The following is a 20,557-nucleotide window of genomic DNA, read 5'->3' as shown; positions in this document are numbered from 1 at the left end:
TGCAACAGTTTTCAGTCGATACACTCAGCAAAAATATAAAGGCAATGCTTTTGGTTTTGCTCCCATTTCTCAAAGATCTAAATTTGCCTCAAGCAATGCAACACATCTCCTTCTCATAGAGTTGATCAGGTCGTCAAATGTGGCCTGTGGAATGTATGTCAACTCCTCGTCAATGGCTGTGCGAAGTCGCTGGATATTGGCAGTACATGCTGTCATATAAGCTGATCCAGAGAATCCCAAATATGCTCAATGGGTGACATGTCCGGTGAATATGCCGGCCATGCAAGAACTGGGATGTTTCCAGCCAAGAATTGTGTACAGATCCTTGCAACATGGGGGTGTGCATTATCCTTCTGCAACGGGAGGTGATGTTCTTGGATGTATGGCACAAAAATGAGCCTCAGGATTTGGTTCATTTAAAATTCCATCAATGAAATGCACCTGTGTTCTTCATCCATAACAGATGCCTGCTCATACCATGACCCCACCGCCACCAAGGGCCACTCAATCCACAACACTGACATCAGAAAACTGCTTACCCACACTACTCTGCACATGCTATCTGCCATCTGCCCTGAACAGTGTAAACGGAATTCATCCATGAAAGGAGCCCCTCTCCCACGTGCCAGATCGCAACGAATTTAAACATTTGCCCACTGAAGTCAGGTACGACGATGTACCAGAGTCAGGTGGCTGTCAGTGGCTGGAGGGGATAAACAGTTGTCATTATTCACCTGAAGAAGGCGAGGACTGTGTTTTGAGATGGGAACTGTTCGCTGTCTTACGTCTTCCAGGGTGAAAGTTTAAAACTCAAAGCTGATGATGCATTGTGTGTCAAAATCATTTGTAATGCCCAATTTCCTTGATTATTCTTAGAAATGGATGATTTGAATTCTTCAGAAATACACCCCCCTGCCCCCCCGCCCCCCGTTTTACAAGTTTTAAAAGACGAACCAAACATCTTCCTGTTATGCAGAGACTGTTGGTAAAGGAAAAACCCCTGTTTCTGCTTCATAGTCCTTTATAACAAGGTGTCACCTATTTCAGGTAAGGAAACTGATCTCTGCATCGACAGACACAGACAGAGAAGAGAGGGACTGGTGGGGTTATTCTTTTTCTGGTTTCTTACTTTTAATTTGCATAAAGGCCTGAACTGACTGAAGCTACAAGTAAAGCTGATGAAAAAGTCCTTAGCCAGTTCAAACAGATGAAGTCTACCAGATGACATGAAGCACAAATGATTTTACTGTTGAGAGGATATTTATGTGTGAATCATGGTATTTAAAACTTACTTTACAAATTTTCTCTGAGTTTACAGGTTTCGCCATCCTTTTTAATCCACTCCAGATTTCCTGTGCTGAGCTCAAGAACATAATCCACCTCCATCCATCTTCATACAGCGTGAGCAGAATCAAGAAGATCTCCCCACTGTGTTTGTGGTTTTATAGCGAGCTAAGAGAGAATCTGAGAGAGATGGGTCCTCTGTTTGCTATTCCCATCCTTGTTGCAGTGAATGGCATCGCCGGCATTTGGGCCGTGTGAGTTTTTATTCTCTTCCTCATCCATCCCTTTTTTTCCTCTAATCAGAGGTTTCAGATTTTACAGAAAATAAATGTTTTAGATATTTTTCAAGATATAAAGGTTACAAAAATTTATGAGTTAATCTACGAATATAATGTCTCCTGTGAAAAAGATCTCAAGAGACTTCCTGGTCAAATAACTAAATAAGCAGTAAGAGTTTCCCAAATGATTGCTTTGCATTTTTCAGAGCTGGATTGTTATTCAGTTTGTTTATAAATCAAAATTAAAACAAAATTTAGACCCCTTTCAAGAAAGAACGAGTCCAGTTCATTTCCAATTCATAAAATTGGTTTGGTTGTTTAATAAAATCTGATCAATCAGATCATACAACTCTCTCCATCTGTTCTATTGGCACAGATTTTATCTTTTTCTGGACATAAGCTGACGTTTCATTTAGTTCTATGATTAGTTTACAAATTCCCCCATTTCTTCTTTTGAGATCTCAACTGAGTTTCTTGGACCCAGACAGTTCAAAGATTTGAAAACACTTGTAGCTGAACCCTGATCCCAGCTTGCAGGAAAAGCAGTTAATATTAATTATCAAAAGTCCCACATTATTTTGAAATTTGTATGTTGATATTGAGAATTAGGGGACACCTTTTTGGCATCTGTTAATCTGCTGGATTTATGATGTGAGGTTTTGTTTTCATCCTACAGGTATGGAATAGCTTTGCATAATGGAACAGTGAATCTGACGGACCACTTTCCTTACATCAGGTCTGTATGAAAACAAGATTTACTCTAAGAAAAATTATGTTTATGGATTTAGATAAGTTAAATCTGACATCAATTCAACTAAAATCTGCCAGAAGAAGAGTCTATGTTACAGAATAGAGGATCAATGATGATGTCTGTTCCTTTTATCAGTCACTGTGGGGCAAAACCTCCAGCCAGCTGCTGGTTCTCTCAGGTCTGCAACAACGGCTGCATTCTAGGTAAGAAAGGCAGCTTTATGTATCTGCATCCAGTTAATAGAGAATACAGCCAAGATCACCTACATTAAGACTAATTCTGGCTGATTTATGTTTCAACAAGCAGTCTCAGGACACATTACCAAAAGAAGGTTAACAGGTGAAACCAGAGAATTTCCTCTTGATATAGTTTGTAAAAACAAACAAAAAAACAGCAGGTTGAATCCAACTACATGTAACCTTGAATGAGTTATTCGACCTCATTAGAAGACAAATTCAAAAAGAAGGAGAACCTGAATTCCCCATGAGCCTTTTGACTAAAAGTAGTTCTTATGAGCGCCAGCACTTTCTCACGATGGATAAAAGTTCTTAATGTTCCCTAGACCTTCAGAGAGTTCTGAAAGTGAACAGTTGATTATCAATCCCTTTAGTTTATCCATTTATTTTTGTATGTAAAATAAACTTTGAACGATCTCAACGGGTGTTTATCCCTTTAGTCATGTACAAAAAAACAATTTAGATACTTACTTTTTGGTGTTTTTTTGAAGCGTATGGTGATCTCACCTTAAATAGCTTTTTTTGTACATGATTGAAGGGATACAAGCCTATTGAGGTAGTTTAAAGTCTATTTTTCGCACAGAACTAAAGGAATAAACGCAAATCTGATGACTTGCGTATGTTTATTGACTATGGGTATTCGGGTCTGACAGAACACTGTCTCACCTTCTCTCTGTTGTCCGGGTACGCAAAGTATACCAACGTTAAAGTTGGTCCAAACATTCTTAGCTTTGCTACGTGTAGGGCAGTATTGCCAGGTGTACGGTAATTAAAATAGAATAGAATTAAACTTTTTTATTTTTTATTGTATATTTAACAATTATCATATATATACAACAATTTTGCTCCCTGTGTGATCAATAATCCCAAAAAAGGGCTAAATGTAAGATAATTTGATCATTCTATGATGGCCGAATGTCCACTAGTGGGCCCTATACTCACTGCCCAGCACCGTGGAGCTCGATTGGCATTTGCCACAGAACACTGGAATTGGCAAGTCTGCCACTGGCTCCCTGTGCTTTTCACAGATGAGAGCAGGTTCACCCTGAGCAGGTGTGACAGACGTGAAAGGGTCTGGAGAAGCCATGGAGAACGTTATATTGCCTGTAACATCGTTCAGTATGACCGGTTTGGTGGTGGGTCAGTGATGGTCTGGGGAGGCATATCCATGGAGGGACGCACAGACCTATACAGGCTAGAAAACTGCAACGACTGCCATTAGGTATTGGGATGAAATCCTTGCACCCTTTGTCAGACCCTATGCTGGTGCAGTGGGTCCTGGGTTCCTCCTTGTGCACGACAATGCCCGGCCTCATGTGGCGAGAGTATGCAGGCAGTTCCTGGAGGATGAAGGAATTGATACCATTGACTGGCCCCCACGCACGCCTGACCTAAACCCAATAGAACACCTCTGGAGCTTGTTTGATACATCCAACGCCGCCAGGTTGCACCTCAGACTGTCCAGGAGCCCAGTGATGCCCTGGTCCTGATCTGGGATGAGATACTCCATGACGCCATCGTCTCATTATGAGCATGGTCCGATGTTATCAGGCAGGCATACACGCACTTGGGGGTCATACAAAGTACTGAATACCATTTTGAGTTGCTGCAATGAAATTTCAGCAAAATCATTGTATTTTTTCACTGTAATTTTTGGGGTGTCTTTGAATTCAGCCCTATGTAGGTTGATAATTTTAATTTCCATCAAATGATGTGGCATCATTTTGCTCCTAACACATCACCCAGTCTATATCAGTATAAATAAACAGCATGATTTTTTTCCCCCATTGAGATCTGATGTGTTTTCAAAGTGTTCCTTTAATTTTTTTGAGCAGTGTATTTAATTCTCTGTGAAATAGTGCTGACCATTCTTTAATAAGATCCTCCTCAAACGGACATGATATGTTTGTTTTTAAAACCTAATGTGTTTAACGAACCCAGGAATGATATATATATATATATTTTTATATATATTTTTTTTTCATGTACAAAACTATGACAAAAATTGAACTAACTCAGGAAATAAAACAGCGAGATCTGCTGTAAGGAGAGAAAAGAGAGAGAAATTCCTGCTCCCTACCAGGTTAGATCTGGGAAGAAAGTTACTACGGTGACTGAAACAGAGGTTTAGTTTTCCATAAACCTGCTTTGTGATGCTGACCCCAGATATAATAAACCCAAACCAGAACCAGAATTCCAAAAGCTACAAAAAAAACAAAAGTGATTGTGAATCATTGAATTTATTATATAGGTTCAAGGTTTGGGTAAAACCTTTTAGGCTTCTGTTAGAAAGTTGAGAGCTTCTAGCTGTGTTCTAGAAACTAATCCTACCCAGAACTATACAGTGGAACTAAAACCTTCTTTCTTTCTCCAACAGCTCTGATATTCGACACTGTGCGTTTCCTCGCTGTTAAAAACCATTCAAAAAACAGAGGGTATAACATTGCTAGCTTTGTACTGGGAATCTTCTCAGCTGTGGGGTTGTCCATCACCGGAAACTTCCAGGTAGCTGATTCTGGCTGAGCAGACACACTAGTAACCTATCAGAAACTTGCTTGGTTCTGATTAAAATCTACTTCTTATGTCTGTTCTGTTTCAGGTCTCAAACAATGTTTATCTTCATTACATTGGTGCTGTTCTGGCATTCTTTGGGGGCCTGGTCTACCTCTGGTTTCAACTGTTTCTTATCAGCGACAAGATCGTGAAGTACATTGGGTATGTTGTGTGCTCCATCTGCACCATCCTGATCATCTGCAGTATCCTTTATAAACGGAATCACAGGTCATAGACAGCAGGTAAAATAAGTATTGAACACAGCACCATTTTTCTCAGTAAATATATTTCTGGAGGTGCTATTGACTTGACATTTTCAACAGAACAAGCCATGTAATCCACATATACAAAAAAAAAAAAATGTCCAGAAATTTAATTATTTGCAATAAAGTGAAATGGCACCGGGAAAAAGTATTGAACACTCTTGCTGAAATTTATATACGCATTTGTTCCAAAAGCCTCTGTTGGCAATGGCAGCTTCAAGATGCCTCCTGCATGGAGAAACTAGTTGTATGCATTGCTCAGGTGTGATTTTGGCCCATTCTCCCAGAAAGTCTTCAAGTCTTGAAGGTTCGGTGGGCCTCTTCTATTAACTCTGATCTTTAGTTATTTCCATAGATTTTCTATTAGGTTCAAGTCAGGTGATTGGCTGCACCGTTCTAGCAGCTTTATTTTTTCGTTCTCTGAAAACAATTTAGAGTTTCCTTAACTGTGTGTTTGGGGTCATTGTCTTGTTAAAATTTCCACCCACATTTCATCTTCATCATCCTGGTAGCTGGAAGCAGATTTTTAGCAAGAAGGTCTTTGTACATTTTTCCATTCTTCCTTCCTCCAGTTATTTGAAGTTTGCCAGTACCCTATGCCATGTTGTTCTCACCTCCAAACTTCACTGTGGGTATTGTGTTTTTGGGTTGGTTTGCAGTGCCCTTTGACTTCCAAACATGGCAGTATTATTAAGTTCAACAATGGTCTCAACTGGCCAGATTATATTGTCCCAGTATTTCACAGGCTTGTATAAATATTGTCCAGCAAACTTTAAACAAGCTTTAACATACTTTTTCTTCAGCAATGGAGTCCTGCATGGTGAGCAAGCATGCATACAGGCTATGGCGTTTGAGTGAATTACTTATTGTTTTCTTTGAAACAATTGTTCCTGCTACTTCCAGGTCTTTCTGAAGCTCTCAAGTGTTTTTTGTCTCTTGGACAATTCCTCTTATCATTCTTTGCACTCTGTCATAAATTTTGCGAGGAGCACCTGGTCATGGTCAGTATATGGTGAAATCAAGTTCTTTCCACTTGGTCCCAACTGTGTTCACTAGAACATTCAGAAGTTTAGAAATCCTTCTGTAACCCATGCCATCATTATGATTTTCAATAAGGTTGTGTAGGTATTGGGAAAGCTCTTACCCATCATGAGATGTTTCTCGTTTGATACCAGACACACCTTATTATAGGCCATCATTTGGGACTGAACCAGCTGATATTAATTTGCAATGACAAGAGGAAGGATTACTTTCTAATTACTGAGAGATTTCAGCTGGTGTCTTGCCTTTCCATGCCTTTTCGCTCTCCTTTCTTCACGTGATCAATACTTTTCCCCTTTGCCATTCCACATTATTACACATACGGTAACTTATTTCTGAACATCTATGGTTTGATTTCTTTGTATCTGTGGATTGCATGAATTGTTACAGGCATCTATATAGCACCTCTAGAAATACGTGAACTGAGAACAATGGTGGTGGGGCGTTCAATACTTATTTTAACTGCTGATGGAATTCCAGAGGCCACAGCCAACAAAAAAAAACCTTAAAAAATCCAACAAAAAAACATAGCATCCTATCACATCTGCTTTGTCAGGATCTGTGTCTTTGAAAGAAGAACAGCAAGAGCATTAAAAACATAAGCTGTTGTGCTTTCTCATAGCCTCTCTACTGCCATTTAATTTGTTACCCTGATTGGCTAAAACCACACTTGGTTGGTCAGGTCACTTTGCCTAATCAGCTCAAAAAGCTCTGCTGGATATCTCCCATTTCCCCAAACAGATTCGATGACAGCAGTCCCAGATTGATAATGTGTAGAACTAAACCTGAGAGCTAAACATTATCAGTTTGGCAGGTTAAGAAAAAGCCACATGTAGTATAAATGCTGCAAACACTGTGATAGAGGATGCATAAAGTATAAACCAGCCTTTACCTGACCAGGTGGAGCCAATGATCCAGGTGCTGAGATCAGACCTTAATTGAAGCACTGATTCATTGGTTGTTGCTGAACAGGTTCCTTTCTTTTTTTGTAAGTAGATTTTATATATTTATACCTATTCTTTTTATTTATATATATTATATCTATGTATGTCTATATCTATAATTTATATGATATATAATGACATACAGTCATAAAATGTTATCAAAGAATTCAGTTATTTTAGTCAATCATAGAACTTACATTCAGACAGATCATGGGACAGGGATGTTCCTTTTTACTACTGTTTCTATGCTGTTACACTTGTTGTCCTTAACTATTCTCTCCTTCAGTGACTGTTTTCCATTTCTGTGAATTTCTTACTTATACTGCAATCTGTGAGTGGACCCTGGCCACATCATTCTTCCTGCTCTATCCTCTGTTTGTGTTTGAGTTTTCAGATATCGACCTCAAATTTACCATAAACACCAAAGGCTCCGCCTCTGCAGGCGTCGACCAACCACTTAAAGATTACTAGAGGTCGCTCTGTTGTCACGGAGACAGATCAACGCTGATTGTTCATGTGAAGTTACTGCTGATGAATCTGAAACAAATAAAATCTCAGAGGAAAACTTCCTGGTTATTTGTATTACTAAGATCTTGTTGTCTGTGAAACTGGTTACTATGGTAGCAGTCTGAACCACTGTCCTGCTAAGTGTGGAAACTGGACTACAGCATCTTCAAAGCAGGTTCTGTTCAGAGGACCAATTGTTCACAATGAGAAAAACCCAATCCAATCAAATCAAAATTTATTTAAAACACTCTTTTAAAACAAACAGCTAGACCAAATTTATGTAGGGATTACATTTAGTTAAAAATAAAATGATACATATATAACCCATTATAAAACCTGCCAGAAAAGATGTAATTTGTGTATTTTATAAAAAAGCTTTAAAACCAGCTGCCTAATGCAGGATCAACCTGTGGGGCCGAAGTATTTTAGGAAATTTAATTTATCAGGAAAGCTGATATCAGGTATCAGGATGTTATGGAGGTCTGTTTTAAAATTCTGGTAAATCTTTACCAGCAGGGCAGATATTTTAGTTTAAACAAAGCAACATTCTTGCCGAAAATCTTCTTCAAAGTTATTTTGTGGGTCTTATAAAGGAAAATATTTTGACTCATGGGAAATGGAGGACCATGAAGGTCTCCCTTCCCTCTACTTTGGCTTCATTTGTGTTTTGTTAAGTTGCCTTCAGATTATGAAGTTGCAAAAAATATAAAATATTACAATATAGAATAAACTTAAACTGACCATGGGTGCAGTTATGCGCCCAAACTGTTTGACATCTTCCTCATCTGCTAATGTCCCAAATTGGTGACGTAATTGCTTCTTTTTCATCTTTATACGTGAAACTATCAATCTACTTTCCATATTGATAGGCTGCCAAAAGTACACACACACACACACAAAAAAGTACACACACAACACTAAGCGTTGTATTGTATTGTTGACCAATCACCTAGGCTATTGTTTTTTTTTAAGAAAGCCCCACTTTTTCTTTTGTTTTTAACAAAATCGGGCACAAAACGGCAGCCGTTTAACTGCTACAACAGTTAAAACCGCTATCAGGATGCAGTAACTTCTTTTTCTGAGCTTTCTTTGAACGCACCATGGCCATACGTGCCTGTTTAAATTGTCATCCAGGTCATGGCAACCACAAAAATGAGCCTAATTTGCAAGACAACTGAACTTTGGCTCAATTTTGTCTGCTGGCTTGCACCTGACTCTTGTGGCAGTTGGCAGAATTGACAGAGTCCCGGAGAGGTGTTGAAAAATCTTCAAAAAAAACAGAGCCAAAGTCCAATTACCTTCCAGTTTAGGCTTGTTTTGTGGCAGGTCTATTAAAACCTTTTCAGCTAATGGAGTACACCCTTTAGGACTTAACTCAACCAAACATAGGAAACTTCAATTGCAGATTTGTTTAGACAGTTGGAGCTAAATGTTTAGTCATAGAGCCTTAAAAGGACCTCTTGAACCTGCTCCAGATTTTTAATCATTAACAACACAAACTTCCGTAGATATTTAAAATTCTTGCCCATTCCTAAGGGTCTGACCTGTACGTTCGGTTCAATTTACATGTTTTCTAAGCCAAAACAAGGATTTGTTTTTGGTCCACTCCATAAAACCTCGAACGCTATATCTGACATTTCGAATTGAAAAAGCTTCCTGTATGAGAAGCGAAACATCTTCAAACTTGGAAACAAAGTCCAGTGTTTTTTTTTTACTTTTTTGGAATGATTTTGACCTGGATGACTGAGAATCTTTACCAACATAGATTGTAGCTACTTGTTAATCCATCATTAAATACTGAATTATAAAAATGTATTTTAAAATCCTATTTCTTAATGGAAATGTAAAAAACAAATTTATAAATCTGATTAGAAATAGCTTTCCTAATAACAAATTTAAAAATGATTCCTTATTGAATTTATTTTTCATACTTGCATTTTCAAATCTTCTTGAAATTCCATTTACCTACCTATAACACAACGGAAAACAGTTGAACTTTTATTGGTTTAACTGCCAGACTTCATTAACAAAATCACCAATGAAGGAGCTGGTACCATCAGATGAGCAACTGTGATTGGTTAAACTGGTTTCCTGCATGCTCAAGTCACAGAAAAGATAAATGGAGCAGGTAAATACAGGTAACTTTATTTATCTCACATTGGAGAAATCTACCTCTGAATTTAACTCATCCCCTTGGAGAGCAGTGGGCTGCCCTTGTGCGGTGCCCGGGGAGCAGTGTGGGATTAAGGGTCTTGCTCAGGGGGTCAGAGTGCAGGCCGTGGGGATCGAACCAGGTACTTGCAACCCTTTCATAGCACAAGAACACTGCTCTCCCCTTGTGCACACAAACCTATATTGTGTAAACAAGTTAACTGCATACAGTTCAATTGAGAATTTATCATGCTGTTATTCTTTTATAAAGTCATCCTCCTTCAGCCACTTAATTATTACAGGATTTTGCTAGCATCCAACCAGCAGCATCATGGTCCCATCAAAATCAGACCTACAGAGGAAATAGAAGTTGCTACATCTGAGACTGTTCGGTAAACCCGTGTTCACAACTGAAGGCTGTGTGTTCACCAATCCAATCCTGTAGTTCAGTGTATGCAGCATGCATATAGATGCATTTGTCTAAATGCAACATGTTAAATTAAGTTGTTAATATCAGTGTAATGAAAGCACACTGTTGAGATTTTAGATACGTTTTCTTGGGTCTGTGCGCCAGTTGGATTTGAAACTCATGGCCTGAAAAATGGTCTCAGCAAAACACTGATGGGAAGTTATTGCTGATGGATCTAAAATCTCAGAAGAAAACCTCCTGGTTATCTGTCCTAATACCAGGTTCTCAATCTCAGACCCAACCGGGCTTGTTGTCTGTAAAAGAGGTTAATATGGTAACAGTCTTAACCTCTGTCCTGTTAAACTTGGAAAATGAACTGCAGCCTCTTCAAAGCAGATTCTGTTTTAAGCTGCAGTTGTTCCCAAAGAGAAAAGCCCCCAATCCTATCCAACTTTATTTACAATGCACTTTTAAAACGAAAACCTAGGACAAAGTGCTGTATGGATTACATTTACTTAAAATAAAATGATACACATATACAAACCTGCTAAACAATAGTCCTTTATTTATTTAAAAATCCTGAACACCAGCTTACTGGTGTGCAGGATAAAGGAATGGGACCAGAGGTAGCCTTTTGCCTGTAGTGGCTGGCAAGGCTAGACCAGAAGAACAGGTGTTTATATTAAGCTCTGGTGCCCCCTGCTGGCCTCTAATGCAGATGTTAGTCTCTTTCTGCTGTTTAGAAAAAAAAAAGGAAATAATTCTAGTTAACATATCTAGAGAAAAACTGCAACTGGGGAAAGGTATAGAAACAGAGTCTGATTTGGCTACAATCTGATTTATACACTTTATTTTCTATATCAACAGGAAAGAAAAGTATCAGCTTTCAGAAAAAATAAAAATTTTTGATGAAGGATCATGTCTTGTTTTTATTTCACAACAGAAACGAATTTTCTCACAAAATGTTCTGCAGGAGAAGAAAGTTAAATGGGTGGAAAATAACCTCTCTTTAGACATACATCATAGCCCTTTAAGCAAAGAGTAAAAAAGGATTATAAAATTTTTAATTCAAAGAGAAAATATAAAAAGAAGAAACAGAAATGTGTTTTTTAGTTTCCTGTAATGTTTGTTGGACCCGCTGATCACAGCTCATCCTCCTTGAGCCCTGAAATAAAGAAGTCTCCAGTCAGAGATTTACACACTGATTGCACACAGCTTTCTGGATACAAGTACATGAACAGAAGGCATTGATGTGGAACATTAGAAGCCTGAGGAGAACACATACTAAAGTAAAAATGGTTTAAAGAACTTTCAGTTCTGAGTTCCTCTCTGACCCTGTGTTCTAAGGCAGGGGTTCCCTACCTTTTTTGACTTCTGTACCCCCTGGATCATTTAATCATGTTGATTATTTTCCAAAAGTAGAAAGTAAAACTGATTTTAAAATGAAATAATTTTTAACTTGAACATTTAGTGATCAGACATTTCATACTTTTCAATTAGAATAAAAATAACATAAACATGTTGCATGGAAATTTAATTAGTACTGAAATCCTTATAGAGCAAAACCCAACCCTATTTTGTTGTATTTCTTTACCTGGAAAGTAAAATATTAAATATTTTGACGTACCCCCTGCAATGCATGACTCTTCTAAAGTATCAGTTTCTGCTCTGACAACAGCAGCTGAAGCACATAGAGCCATGTATGTGGCAGAAATCTATTTGTCTTAGCAGCTGAGAAGTCCTGGTAGCTCTATTGCGTCTCCTTAATTCCATCAGTCCAGGTTAGACAGAATATTTGACTATTTAACAAATAAATGAGCCATGTTTTGTTCTCAGTGTGAGAAACAAACCTGTAGGATTATCTCCCTGGTGATGGTGCTTTCTGAATTAGGAACTATATGTAGACCTTTTCTTCACGTCAGATCCTGTCTGAAGCTATTTGTCAGAGACATGTCTCTCCTCATTACTGTATCACTATTTCCCTAAACACAGGAAATCTTCTCACAGTTCCTCATCCTGTCAGCACCAGGGAGGAGAGATCAGTAGATGACTCACTGATAACCTGAATCCATCTGACAGACACAGCTTCATGTCCTAATTATACCATCTCTCCAAGATAGTGGACTGGACACATAATCAAAATTGGATAAGCATTCTTTCTATTGTTTACTCTGCTTTCCTCAGAGGACTAGATATTACACCCGCCTCCAACATCTGACTACTGCTCAGGACTTTCCTGATCCAGGACCTGTAGAAACAGGGATTTCGCCCTAGGGATACATGGGAATCCCTATGGGTTTTTTTTGGTTTCAACTCAACTTTGAGTTGAAACCAGTTAATGTCAGAATCAATGTTATGATTAAAAGTATAGTGGAGGACTTTTGCGAATTTGATAAGACCCGTCCTTTCCACTTAAAAAAAAAAAACACATGCAAGACCCTGTACCCGCTCCAGAGAGGGAACGCCTATTAAAAACGTGCAAGAGCATGCATGAGCCCATTTGTCGTCGTGCACGATCTGTTTAAATGTGGCTGTTTGCATCGCTTATACAAGCTTTCTTTCCAAAAGATTTGCTATTTTTGTCAGACTCTCCACTGGTAAGGGAAAATGGGGACAAGCACGTAGGACTGCCTTACGTAAACATATCACCACAATGATTGACAATTAGAAGGACCACTTATTTTGATGATCCACCCGGAATTAGAATGAATGGGAGTATTAACCAATAAGTATAATTGTCAGAATTATCCAGAAAGGATCGATGTTGTGAATAGCCAATAAAAGTTCCTCAACAAAAAGGGTTAGGGGGGCAGTTAAAAGCAGGTTCATGCTTGTGTTCATCTGTGGATAATGATGTCAGAGTTTTTGTTACCCGTCTTGATTTCGTCGATGGATTCGACAAGGTGGATCTCCCCAATGGCCGATGCTTCACCTTTGGAGTTGAAGGCGTGACACTCATATGATCCATCTTCTTCTTCAGTCAGAGGGGAGATCTACAATAAGACCAGCACATCTGATTGGTCCAGATATGAGCTCAAGACATAATTTGACAAGAACTGGACCACCGTGCTGGCTACCCCTAAGCTGGTGTCAGGACCGACTTCTGAGTTTTTCTAGACGGCTTAGATTGAAAGAAACCACCAGCAGCTGAAAAGTGTTAAATGGAAACGTAGAAACCATTCCTCACCAGAACCCATCCGGTCACTTGATGCTTTTCTGGTCCTCCTCTGGTCTGGATCGCCAGGTTGTCTCGATCTCCGGGAAGAAGCGCCGCCTTTCTCTTTCCACCAAGGACCTGAGAAAGGTACCACCAGAAGCAAAATAATCAGATCAAAGAATATTTCTCTTAATCTAATTGGGTGTTCGAACTCTAGCTGTCCCCTTATTGATCTTTTTTTTTTCAGGTTAAATCAAATGACAGATGGATTCACCTTCCTCCAGGTGAGGACAGGTGTGGGCACACCCACAGCCTCACAGCTCAGGTACACCTGGGAGCCGCTGACGTTGTACACCTGACCCGGTGGAGTGACGATGACAGGAGCTGGAGGCAGACAGACAGAGTTCAACTATACGGGATGGGATCAGGACAGAGCACGCCTCATCATGGAAACGCAGTGACCTGACAGGAATGTCTTCTGAGCATGCTCAGTCAGGTCTTTTTATCTAGAATGGAATGCTGTGTTTAGAAAAGGATGAAGGGAGATTATCAGAGACACCACAGTACATTCAGAGGGAGTTACTGTCCCAAAACCACTGAGGCAGATCACTACTGAGATATGGAGCAGACAGGTAAACCCACAGAGGAACATCCATCAGAAACCTGCATAATTCCTGAGCATGGGGAAAGATCATCATCAAAAGGCTCCACGCAGAACATTCTCCACCAGAGGACTCTAGATGACGGGGATAAAAACTGAGCTGAAACAATCCGCTGGAGAGCCTCTGGTCTCCTGGGAAGCTATAGAGCAAAAATCTGTCCAGATTTTATGTGAACCTTTAAACTATAAACTCAGGGTTTATACTGAATCATCAGGTTATTTTAAATAACATTTACAGTAGTCATCCTCTCTCCTGAGGTGTGTCTCTCCCAAGGGTGTAGGTTTGATCTCAACTTTGGTAGGGACACTACTGGTCTTAAAATGATTTGGTCTGATGTCATTATGTAATTATGCATGCTCCTATTTATTTTAATGCTCGATGTATTAGGGCGCATTTCATTTAAAGAGAAAACCGCATTTTTTTTTTTGCTACATTTATACACATTTTATAAGCACTACACACACAACATGCTGTTTATCAATGTTTGAAGCATCAGTGGCTCAGAATAATGTAAAATTGGGACAACTTAACACTTTGAAAAGGGTTACATTTGAACTTACGAGTGACTAAGACAGAAGGTAAATACGTGCGTGCCTTTTTAACCAAATATAGTCTAAATATGTCTGTTGTTTATGTATTTATCCAAAAAATAGTATTGTGCAGAGGTAAACAGAGGTAAAACCCACTCTTATTTATTTTATCTGATATGTTGATATTCTCTGTATTGTAAAACAAAGCAAAATAACATATTCAAGGGACTGCAAATAGATTTATTGTATTTACGTGGAAGCGGGAACTATAAGAGGAACTGACACTGAGCATTTAAAATATTAACTTCAATATACAAGTTGTGAGAAAAGAAGCGCCTGCTGCAACAACACTGTATTGTAAATTATAAACATGTTATTCACATAGAATTATTGGTAGGAACATGTCCCTTTGGTCCCTATGCAAACCTACGCCCATGGTCTCACCTGAAGCGCAGCGGCCTTTGTTTAGGACACTGATGGCCTCTTTGCCCTCTTTCTGCGCTGTCAGGCTCGCGCTCTTCAGCGCGCAGCCGTTCTTGTACGTTGTTCCATCGGTGCCGCAGACCTCGTAGTTGTTCTTGCACGCGCACACGCCGCTCTTGCTCTTCTTGTCGTCGTCGCTTTTGACGCACTCCAGTCCGGTGCCGCAGCGGCGCGCTGTCGCGCGGCGTCCACCGCACGGCTCTCCCTCCGCAGCGGCGCAGACCGCACAGCACCCGCAGGAGTCCTGCAGGGAGCCTGCGGGACAGCCGTCAGAAGGGAGGGGGGCGCATTGAGTCGGGTCGCAGGAAGCACAGCCCGGTCCGGCCGCCAGAACCGGGACCAGGAACAGCAGCAAGACCGGGAGCAGAGAGAAGGAACAGGGCTTCATGGCGCTTAGATGAGATCTGGACTAAGACTGAGATGTGAGAACTGATCAGCCTGCTGACTCCGCCTCACTGCCAGAACTAATCCCGGATCAGAACAAGCAAAACCTCCTGCTTCACTTGTTTGTTTTTTTTTTTTTAACTAAAACAGGATTAAAGTTCCAGGGATATAAGATTATTAATGAGAAAATTATAAATGTAATTAAATAATAGATGGTTCTGATTGGAACTTTTCTCTCCACATTCCTAACATTCAGATCCAAGTTTGTTCCGGACTCCCATTCTGGGAAAACAGGAAACATTCCAGCCAAAGCCTGTGAGTGTTTTCTTCCTGTTATTGTTTAATAAACGCCCACAGACCCACAAAAACCCAGATTTTCTGACCAGAACATATTCAAATAGGGACAAATAAGATACAAAAACTTCGACATAATCCCTGGGTTCTAATTTATTTTATGTCCTCAGAGTCAAAACAGCAGAAGATTTAAAAAGAAAACCTTGTTGGACAGAACCAAAGAAATCATCAAGAAAAAAAATTTTCTACAGAAGCTTGATGTTAGAGCAGGTTTCTGATCATCAGAACATTAAAAAAGTTCCACATGAAGCTCCTCCATTAGAGCACCATCAGAACCAAGAGCGATGAGGTTTTCCGTTGAATTCAAGATTGGTACTGAATGTAAAACAGAGTAGAACCCAGACTAGTCCTAAACTGGGGGCAGGCTTTTCCTACTTCCAGTACTTTTTGATGAAGGATGACAGCAGGTCCCTATAGGGAGTTTCTGATCGTTGAGCTGGCAGTCTGAGGGTTCTGTGGACCGTAGGCGAGCGAAGCAGGAGGTTGTGACTGAAACCAACCAGACTAGAGCAGAGCCAGTAGAGTGCCATGGACTGGAACGATAGAAACAGGATGTTACAGGAATAAAATAACTCAAATAAAAGATTGAACACAGCAGGTCAAACAGCTGATCCAAAGTCCAGATAGAACCTGTGGATCCATTCTGATCAGTGAAAATGGACCTGACAGAGAACAAGCTCATATTCTGGACCTGGTTCTGATCCAGATCTCAATAAGAAGGCCTATGTTTGGATGACTAGCCCAGATTTCCTCCAACCTGAATGGATGAGCTGTTCTGACCCGACGGCCTGAAGGCTCGATTACTCACAGATGGGACGGAGGCGGCGATGGGGATCATTAAAACTGAGAACCCTCTGAACCCATTCAGAACCAGTTTCTGGAAGCGCGACGCCCCGACTCTCTGCAGAGAAAACACCTAAAGAAAAAGAAGAACTGCTAACTCTCTCTGATGACATCAAAGCTCTGGGTTTTCCAGCTCCGCCCAAAACCTACCTCCACAATGAGCAGGTTGGTGAGTCCCAGGCAAACTGGAAGGATCCAGGTGGAGTCCGGTAGGGTGAGGTCCGGGAACCAGAGAGTGCCCCCTGCTGCCAGCTCTCTTTGGAGGGCTGCACAAAAAACCAGGTTCAGCCCAGAACCGGGACCAATACAGAATCTGTTAGGCTCAGGTTCCTACCTGATTGGTCCACGCTGAGGTTCCGAAGGGCCAGAGACAGACTGATCCAGAGAGGCAGCTGGATCCACACCAGCAAACTAGCTTTAAAGGGGTGACAGTTGTCCCGGATGTAGAGCTGAGAAACCAGACGGCGTAGGTTCTTCTTGAACTGGATCCTGTTTACAGAACCAGAACAGTTTCAGACACTGAAATGCTCCCACAGAAATAAAACTCTGTTCTGTGTTCTGACAGATGGGCCTTCTGCAATCCTAACCTACTTGGGCGTCAGCCATCTATCATTTTTTATATTAACTAATCAATAGATTACTTCTTAGATTAATTGATTAATTAAAATATATATACTTTCAGTAAATTAAAATTGCTTGATTAAAATGGTTTGGAATTTCAGAAAAGCCTCAAAACATACAAATAGTATAGGTACATATGCACACACGGAGCAAAAAAAGTATGTGCACTTTGTTTAATGAAAGAAAAACCCACAATGGTCACAGAGTTGCATCTGACAACATTAAAATAAATAACAGAAAAATCTGTGAAAATGAACAAATGAAAGTCAGACATTGCTTTTCAACCATGTTTCAACAGTATGGTTTTAAATGAAAAAATGTATAATACAGGCCTGGAAAAAATAGTGGTACCCTTGAATTAATAGAAGCTTTGTGTGACGGTGGTCCATTTCACTATAGAGTTAATTTTGCTCCACTATTGTTGCAAGCAAAGAACACAATTTGTGCATTAAAATTTTAAAGCACATTACCTATGATAAAAAAAAAAAAAAAAAAAAAAAAAAAAAACTCAGATAATATGTAATTTTTTATATACCAATTTTTTTTTTTTTGCCATTTTATTTCTTCCAAACAAATATATTTTTTTCATTTTTTTCCCCAATATCCTTTATATTTTTTTTAGATTTATTATTTTCTAATTTTTCTTTAAATTACTCTTTTTCCGGTTGAGTTTTTTAAATAATATTCTTTTCAAATTGCATCTGCAGCACCGTCTCTTCACTTCAAGGCTGATGAAAATGCTCACTTTTAATGCACACATTGACCAATAAAAATACTCCTGCTATCGTTAAGCAGACCAGAGGAAATGTTCCTAGAAGTGAAGAGAATTTGATCTGGAAAAATCGATTTTTAAAAAATGCATGAAAGTTTAATTTAAAAAAAAAACTAATGCCTGTAAAAATAAAAACATAAAAAACTTAAATGAAAAAAAAAAATACAAAATCTGTCCCAAAAAATTATGAAAAAATATATTTAAAAAAATAAATATATTTTTAAAAAATCTGAGAAAATTGCAAAATTTTTCAAAGTTTAATTTCTGGATTTCATTGTTTTTCTCTGAGCAAGACCATTAACCACACTGCTCCCTGGGCGCTGCATAATGGCAGCCCACCGCTCCCCAAGGGGATGGGTTAAATGCAGAGGTAAATTTCTCTGATGTGAGATCAATAAAAGTAATCTATTATTATTATAAATTTTTATTCATTTATTTAATTTTACAAAATGTTTTTTTTTCACATTTCTTTTTACAAAATAAGTGATTTGCATGCAACAACAATGGAACAAAATTCACTCAAATTGCTGAAGACAAATGTCTGGCAGATGCAGGTCATCGTCAATTTTGGTTGGTAATTTTGGTTCTGTTCATCCAGAGAATGAAAAATATCCTGTATGCTTTGAGGAGGAACCTTGTGAGCAGTATGATCAGGACAATAATGTAGGAACTTTTCAAGAACTCAGAACCTGGCTCATTCTAATTGTTCTGATTCAGACTTGACCCATTTCCATTGTACATGTACCAACCAGTTGTCATAAAAAGTTGCATGTGTTCAGAATTTATGCATGGATCTTGGTGAATTATTCCAGGAGAACCAATTTAGGAGCTGAACTTTGTAGTGAGTCAGTGATGGTGACCCAGGAGTACCTGCTTGCTTATTCCTCACCTGCTCTGTTTGTCCGTCCAGCCTCTTTCTTTGCCTCGGACTGAAACCTCATAGCGAAGCCTCTTGGCCAGTTCAGAGATCTCTGCCTGGAGGGCCTCCACCTGTCCATGGTGTAGAGGTTACTATAATTACTCTGATAGGAAGGTCTAATAAAGTGAGTCCAGCTCGTCCAAACATTGAGTTTTGTGGATTTCAACATCAGTTCTATGGACTAAGCCGGGTTGGTTCTTAATTCTGATGGTTCAGTTTAATATAAAGTCTTAGTTAAAGGAAAACCCACCTTGGCGATGATGATCAGCTGGTAGGCGGCCAGTGGCAGGGTGATGAAAGTCCTGATGGACACCGTTGCCATAGCGATGCTCAGCCACCATGGCAACCCGGTCCCTTGCTGCACGCTGACCAGGAAGTTCTCACACAGGTGAACCGGAGCAGAGTCTGCCAGGCCCCCATACCATCCACCGCTGGTTCCACTCACACTAGAGGCTGCCCTAACACGTGACTCAGCTGTACAGGTGAGGGCAGGGGAAGCCCACCTGCCGAGAAACTGGTGAACACGCGACTGCAGGACTCTGCACCTCACAAGCCCCACCACAACGATCATGGTGTCCTCGAGCCTTTCGCTTTGGCTGACAGGAGCGCGCGCGTGCGCGTCTCAGCCGCCCTTTAAAACGGGTATTTACTTATTCCTCACCTTCATCGGCATTTCGGTCCATTGCAGCCGAGACAAGCGTCACATAAATATGACGTCAATATGATAACTTCGGCGCGGGGGTATGACGTATTGTATGTTACAAAATAAAAATGAAATAAAAATGTTCAGCCTTTTTTTTATTTTAGATTCAAATCTGCTATTACAAACAATTTTCCACATTATAATAAAGAATGCAAACGTACATATTATGACTGAGCGGTAATAGAAATACTGAAGAACTAGAAAAAAATCTGACAGAAGAGTGTTAGAACAACAAAACAACTGTATTGCATTTACAGAAGAACTTTCATGTTATAATTAAATTATTTATATATTTTAACACCATTTGGGCTTTCGGATTGTAACAATGGTTTAAAGCGTCTTGAAATAAAAACATTCCACTAATAAAGATGTTGAAAGAAGAAGTGATTTAAAAATAGATATTAAAAACACAGAAGGATTACACTTATTACGTAGTTCGTTTCTTTATCACCTGTAAGAAGACCAACCATTATTATATAAGAATTTTAAAAGAGGATTTAATTCAAAAACAGAGATATTCTGTCGTCTCAAATTTCTGACTCACAAAATGCACATGAATTCATCTTAAATTGTTTGTGCAAAAAGTCATTGCGAAGGTAGACATAATACATAATTTAGAAATTAATGTTTTTTAATAAAATACTCAAAAAATAAAACAAAACAAAAAATAGATAAAAAGCTAAAACAACAAATATAATAATGATAATAATAA

The 20,557-nt window shown here is 39.3% G+C and overlaps 3 protein-coding genes across 4 annotated transcripts; 1 reads left to right on the top strand and 2 right to left on the bottom strand.

Annotated features, from left to right (window-relative positions):
- Window positions 1-96: 96 nt before the first annotated feature.
- Window positions 97-7,902, top strand: LOC107082703 (transmembrane protein 150B-like). Of its 2 annotated transcripts, XM_015371491.1 has the most exons (7): window positions 97-666; window positions 1,348-1,538; window positions 2,239-2,298; window positions 2,449-2,516; window positions 4,927-5,054; window positions 5,149-5,305; window positions 7,637-7,902. In XM_015371491.1, exons 2-7 carry the CDS (start codon window positions 1,474-1,476, stop codon window positions 7,819-7,821), a joined length of 663 nt encoding a protein of 220 aa, XP_015226977.1. In that variant the 5' UTR covers window positions 97-666; window positions 1,348-1,473; the 3' UTR covers window positions 7,822-7,902. The 2 variants fall into 2 exon arrangements, with proteins under 2 accessions (XP_015226977.1, XP_015226976.1); XM_015371490.1 differs by lacking the exon at window positions 97-666 and having other exon boundaries at window positions 935-1,538.
- A 3,627-nt stretch (window positions 7,903-11,529) lies between these two features.
- LOC107082691 (insulin-like growth factor-binding protein 7) lies at window positions 11,530-15,681 on the bottom strand. Its single transcript, XM_015371480.1, has 5 exons — window positions 15,211-15,681; window positions 13,849-13,958; window positions 13,605-13,712; window positions 13,290-13,410; window positions 11,530-11,582 (listed from the first exon to the last, which is right to left on the bottom strand). Exons 1-5 carry the CDS (start codon window positions 15,635-15,637, stop codon window positions 11,560-11,562), a joined length of 789 nt encoding a protein of 262 aa, XP_015226966.1. The 5' UTR covers window positions 15,638-15,681; the 3' UTR covers window positions 11,530-11,559.
- A 475-nt stretch (window positions 15,682-16,156) lies between these two features.
- LOC107082698 (mitochondrial inner membrane protein COX18) lies at window positions 16,157-19,851 on the bottom strand. The gene is made up of 6 exons (XM_015371486.1): window positions 19,393-19,851; window positions 19,113-19,213; window positions 17,165-17,319; window positions 16,981-17,096; window positions 16,796-16,903; window positions 16,157-16,520 (listed from the first exon to the last, which is right to left on the bottom strand). Exons 1-6 carry the CDS (start codon window positions 19,711-19,713, stop codon window positions 16,359-16,361), a joined length of 963 nt encoding a protein of 320 aa, XP_015226972.1. The 5' UTR covers window positions 19,714-19,851; the 3' UTR covers window positions 16,157-16,358.
- Window positions 19,852-20,557: the final 706 nt, after the last annotated feature.

The sequence above is a fragment of the Cyprinodon variegatus genome, unplaced genomic scaffold (genome assembly GCF_000732505.1).
Source record: "Cyprinodon variegatus isolate N-32 unplaced genomic scaffold, C_variegatus-1.0 Scaffold59, whole genome shotgun sequence".
In the NCBI taxonomy this organism is placed as follows: domain Eukaryota; kingdom Metazoa; phylum Chordata; class Actinopteri; order Cyprinodontiformes; family Cyprinodontidae; genus Cyprinodon; species Cyprinodon variegatus.
This window is presented reverse-complemented; position numbering and strand designations above follow the sequence as displayed.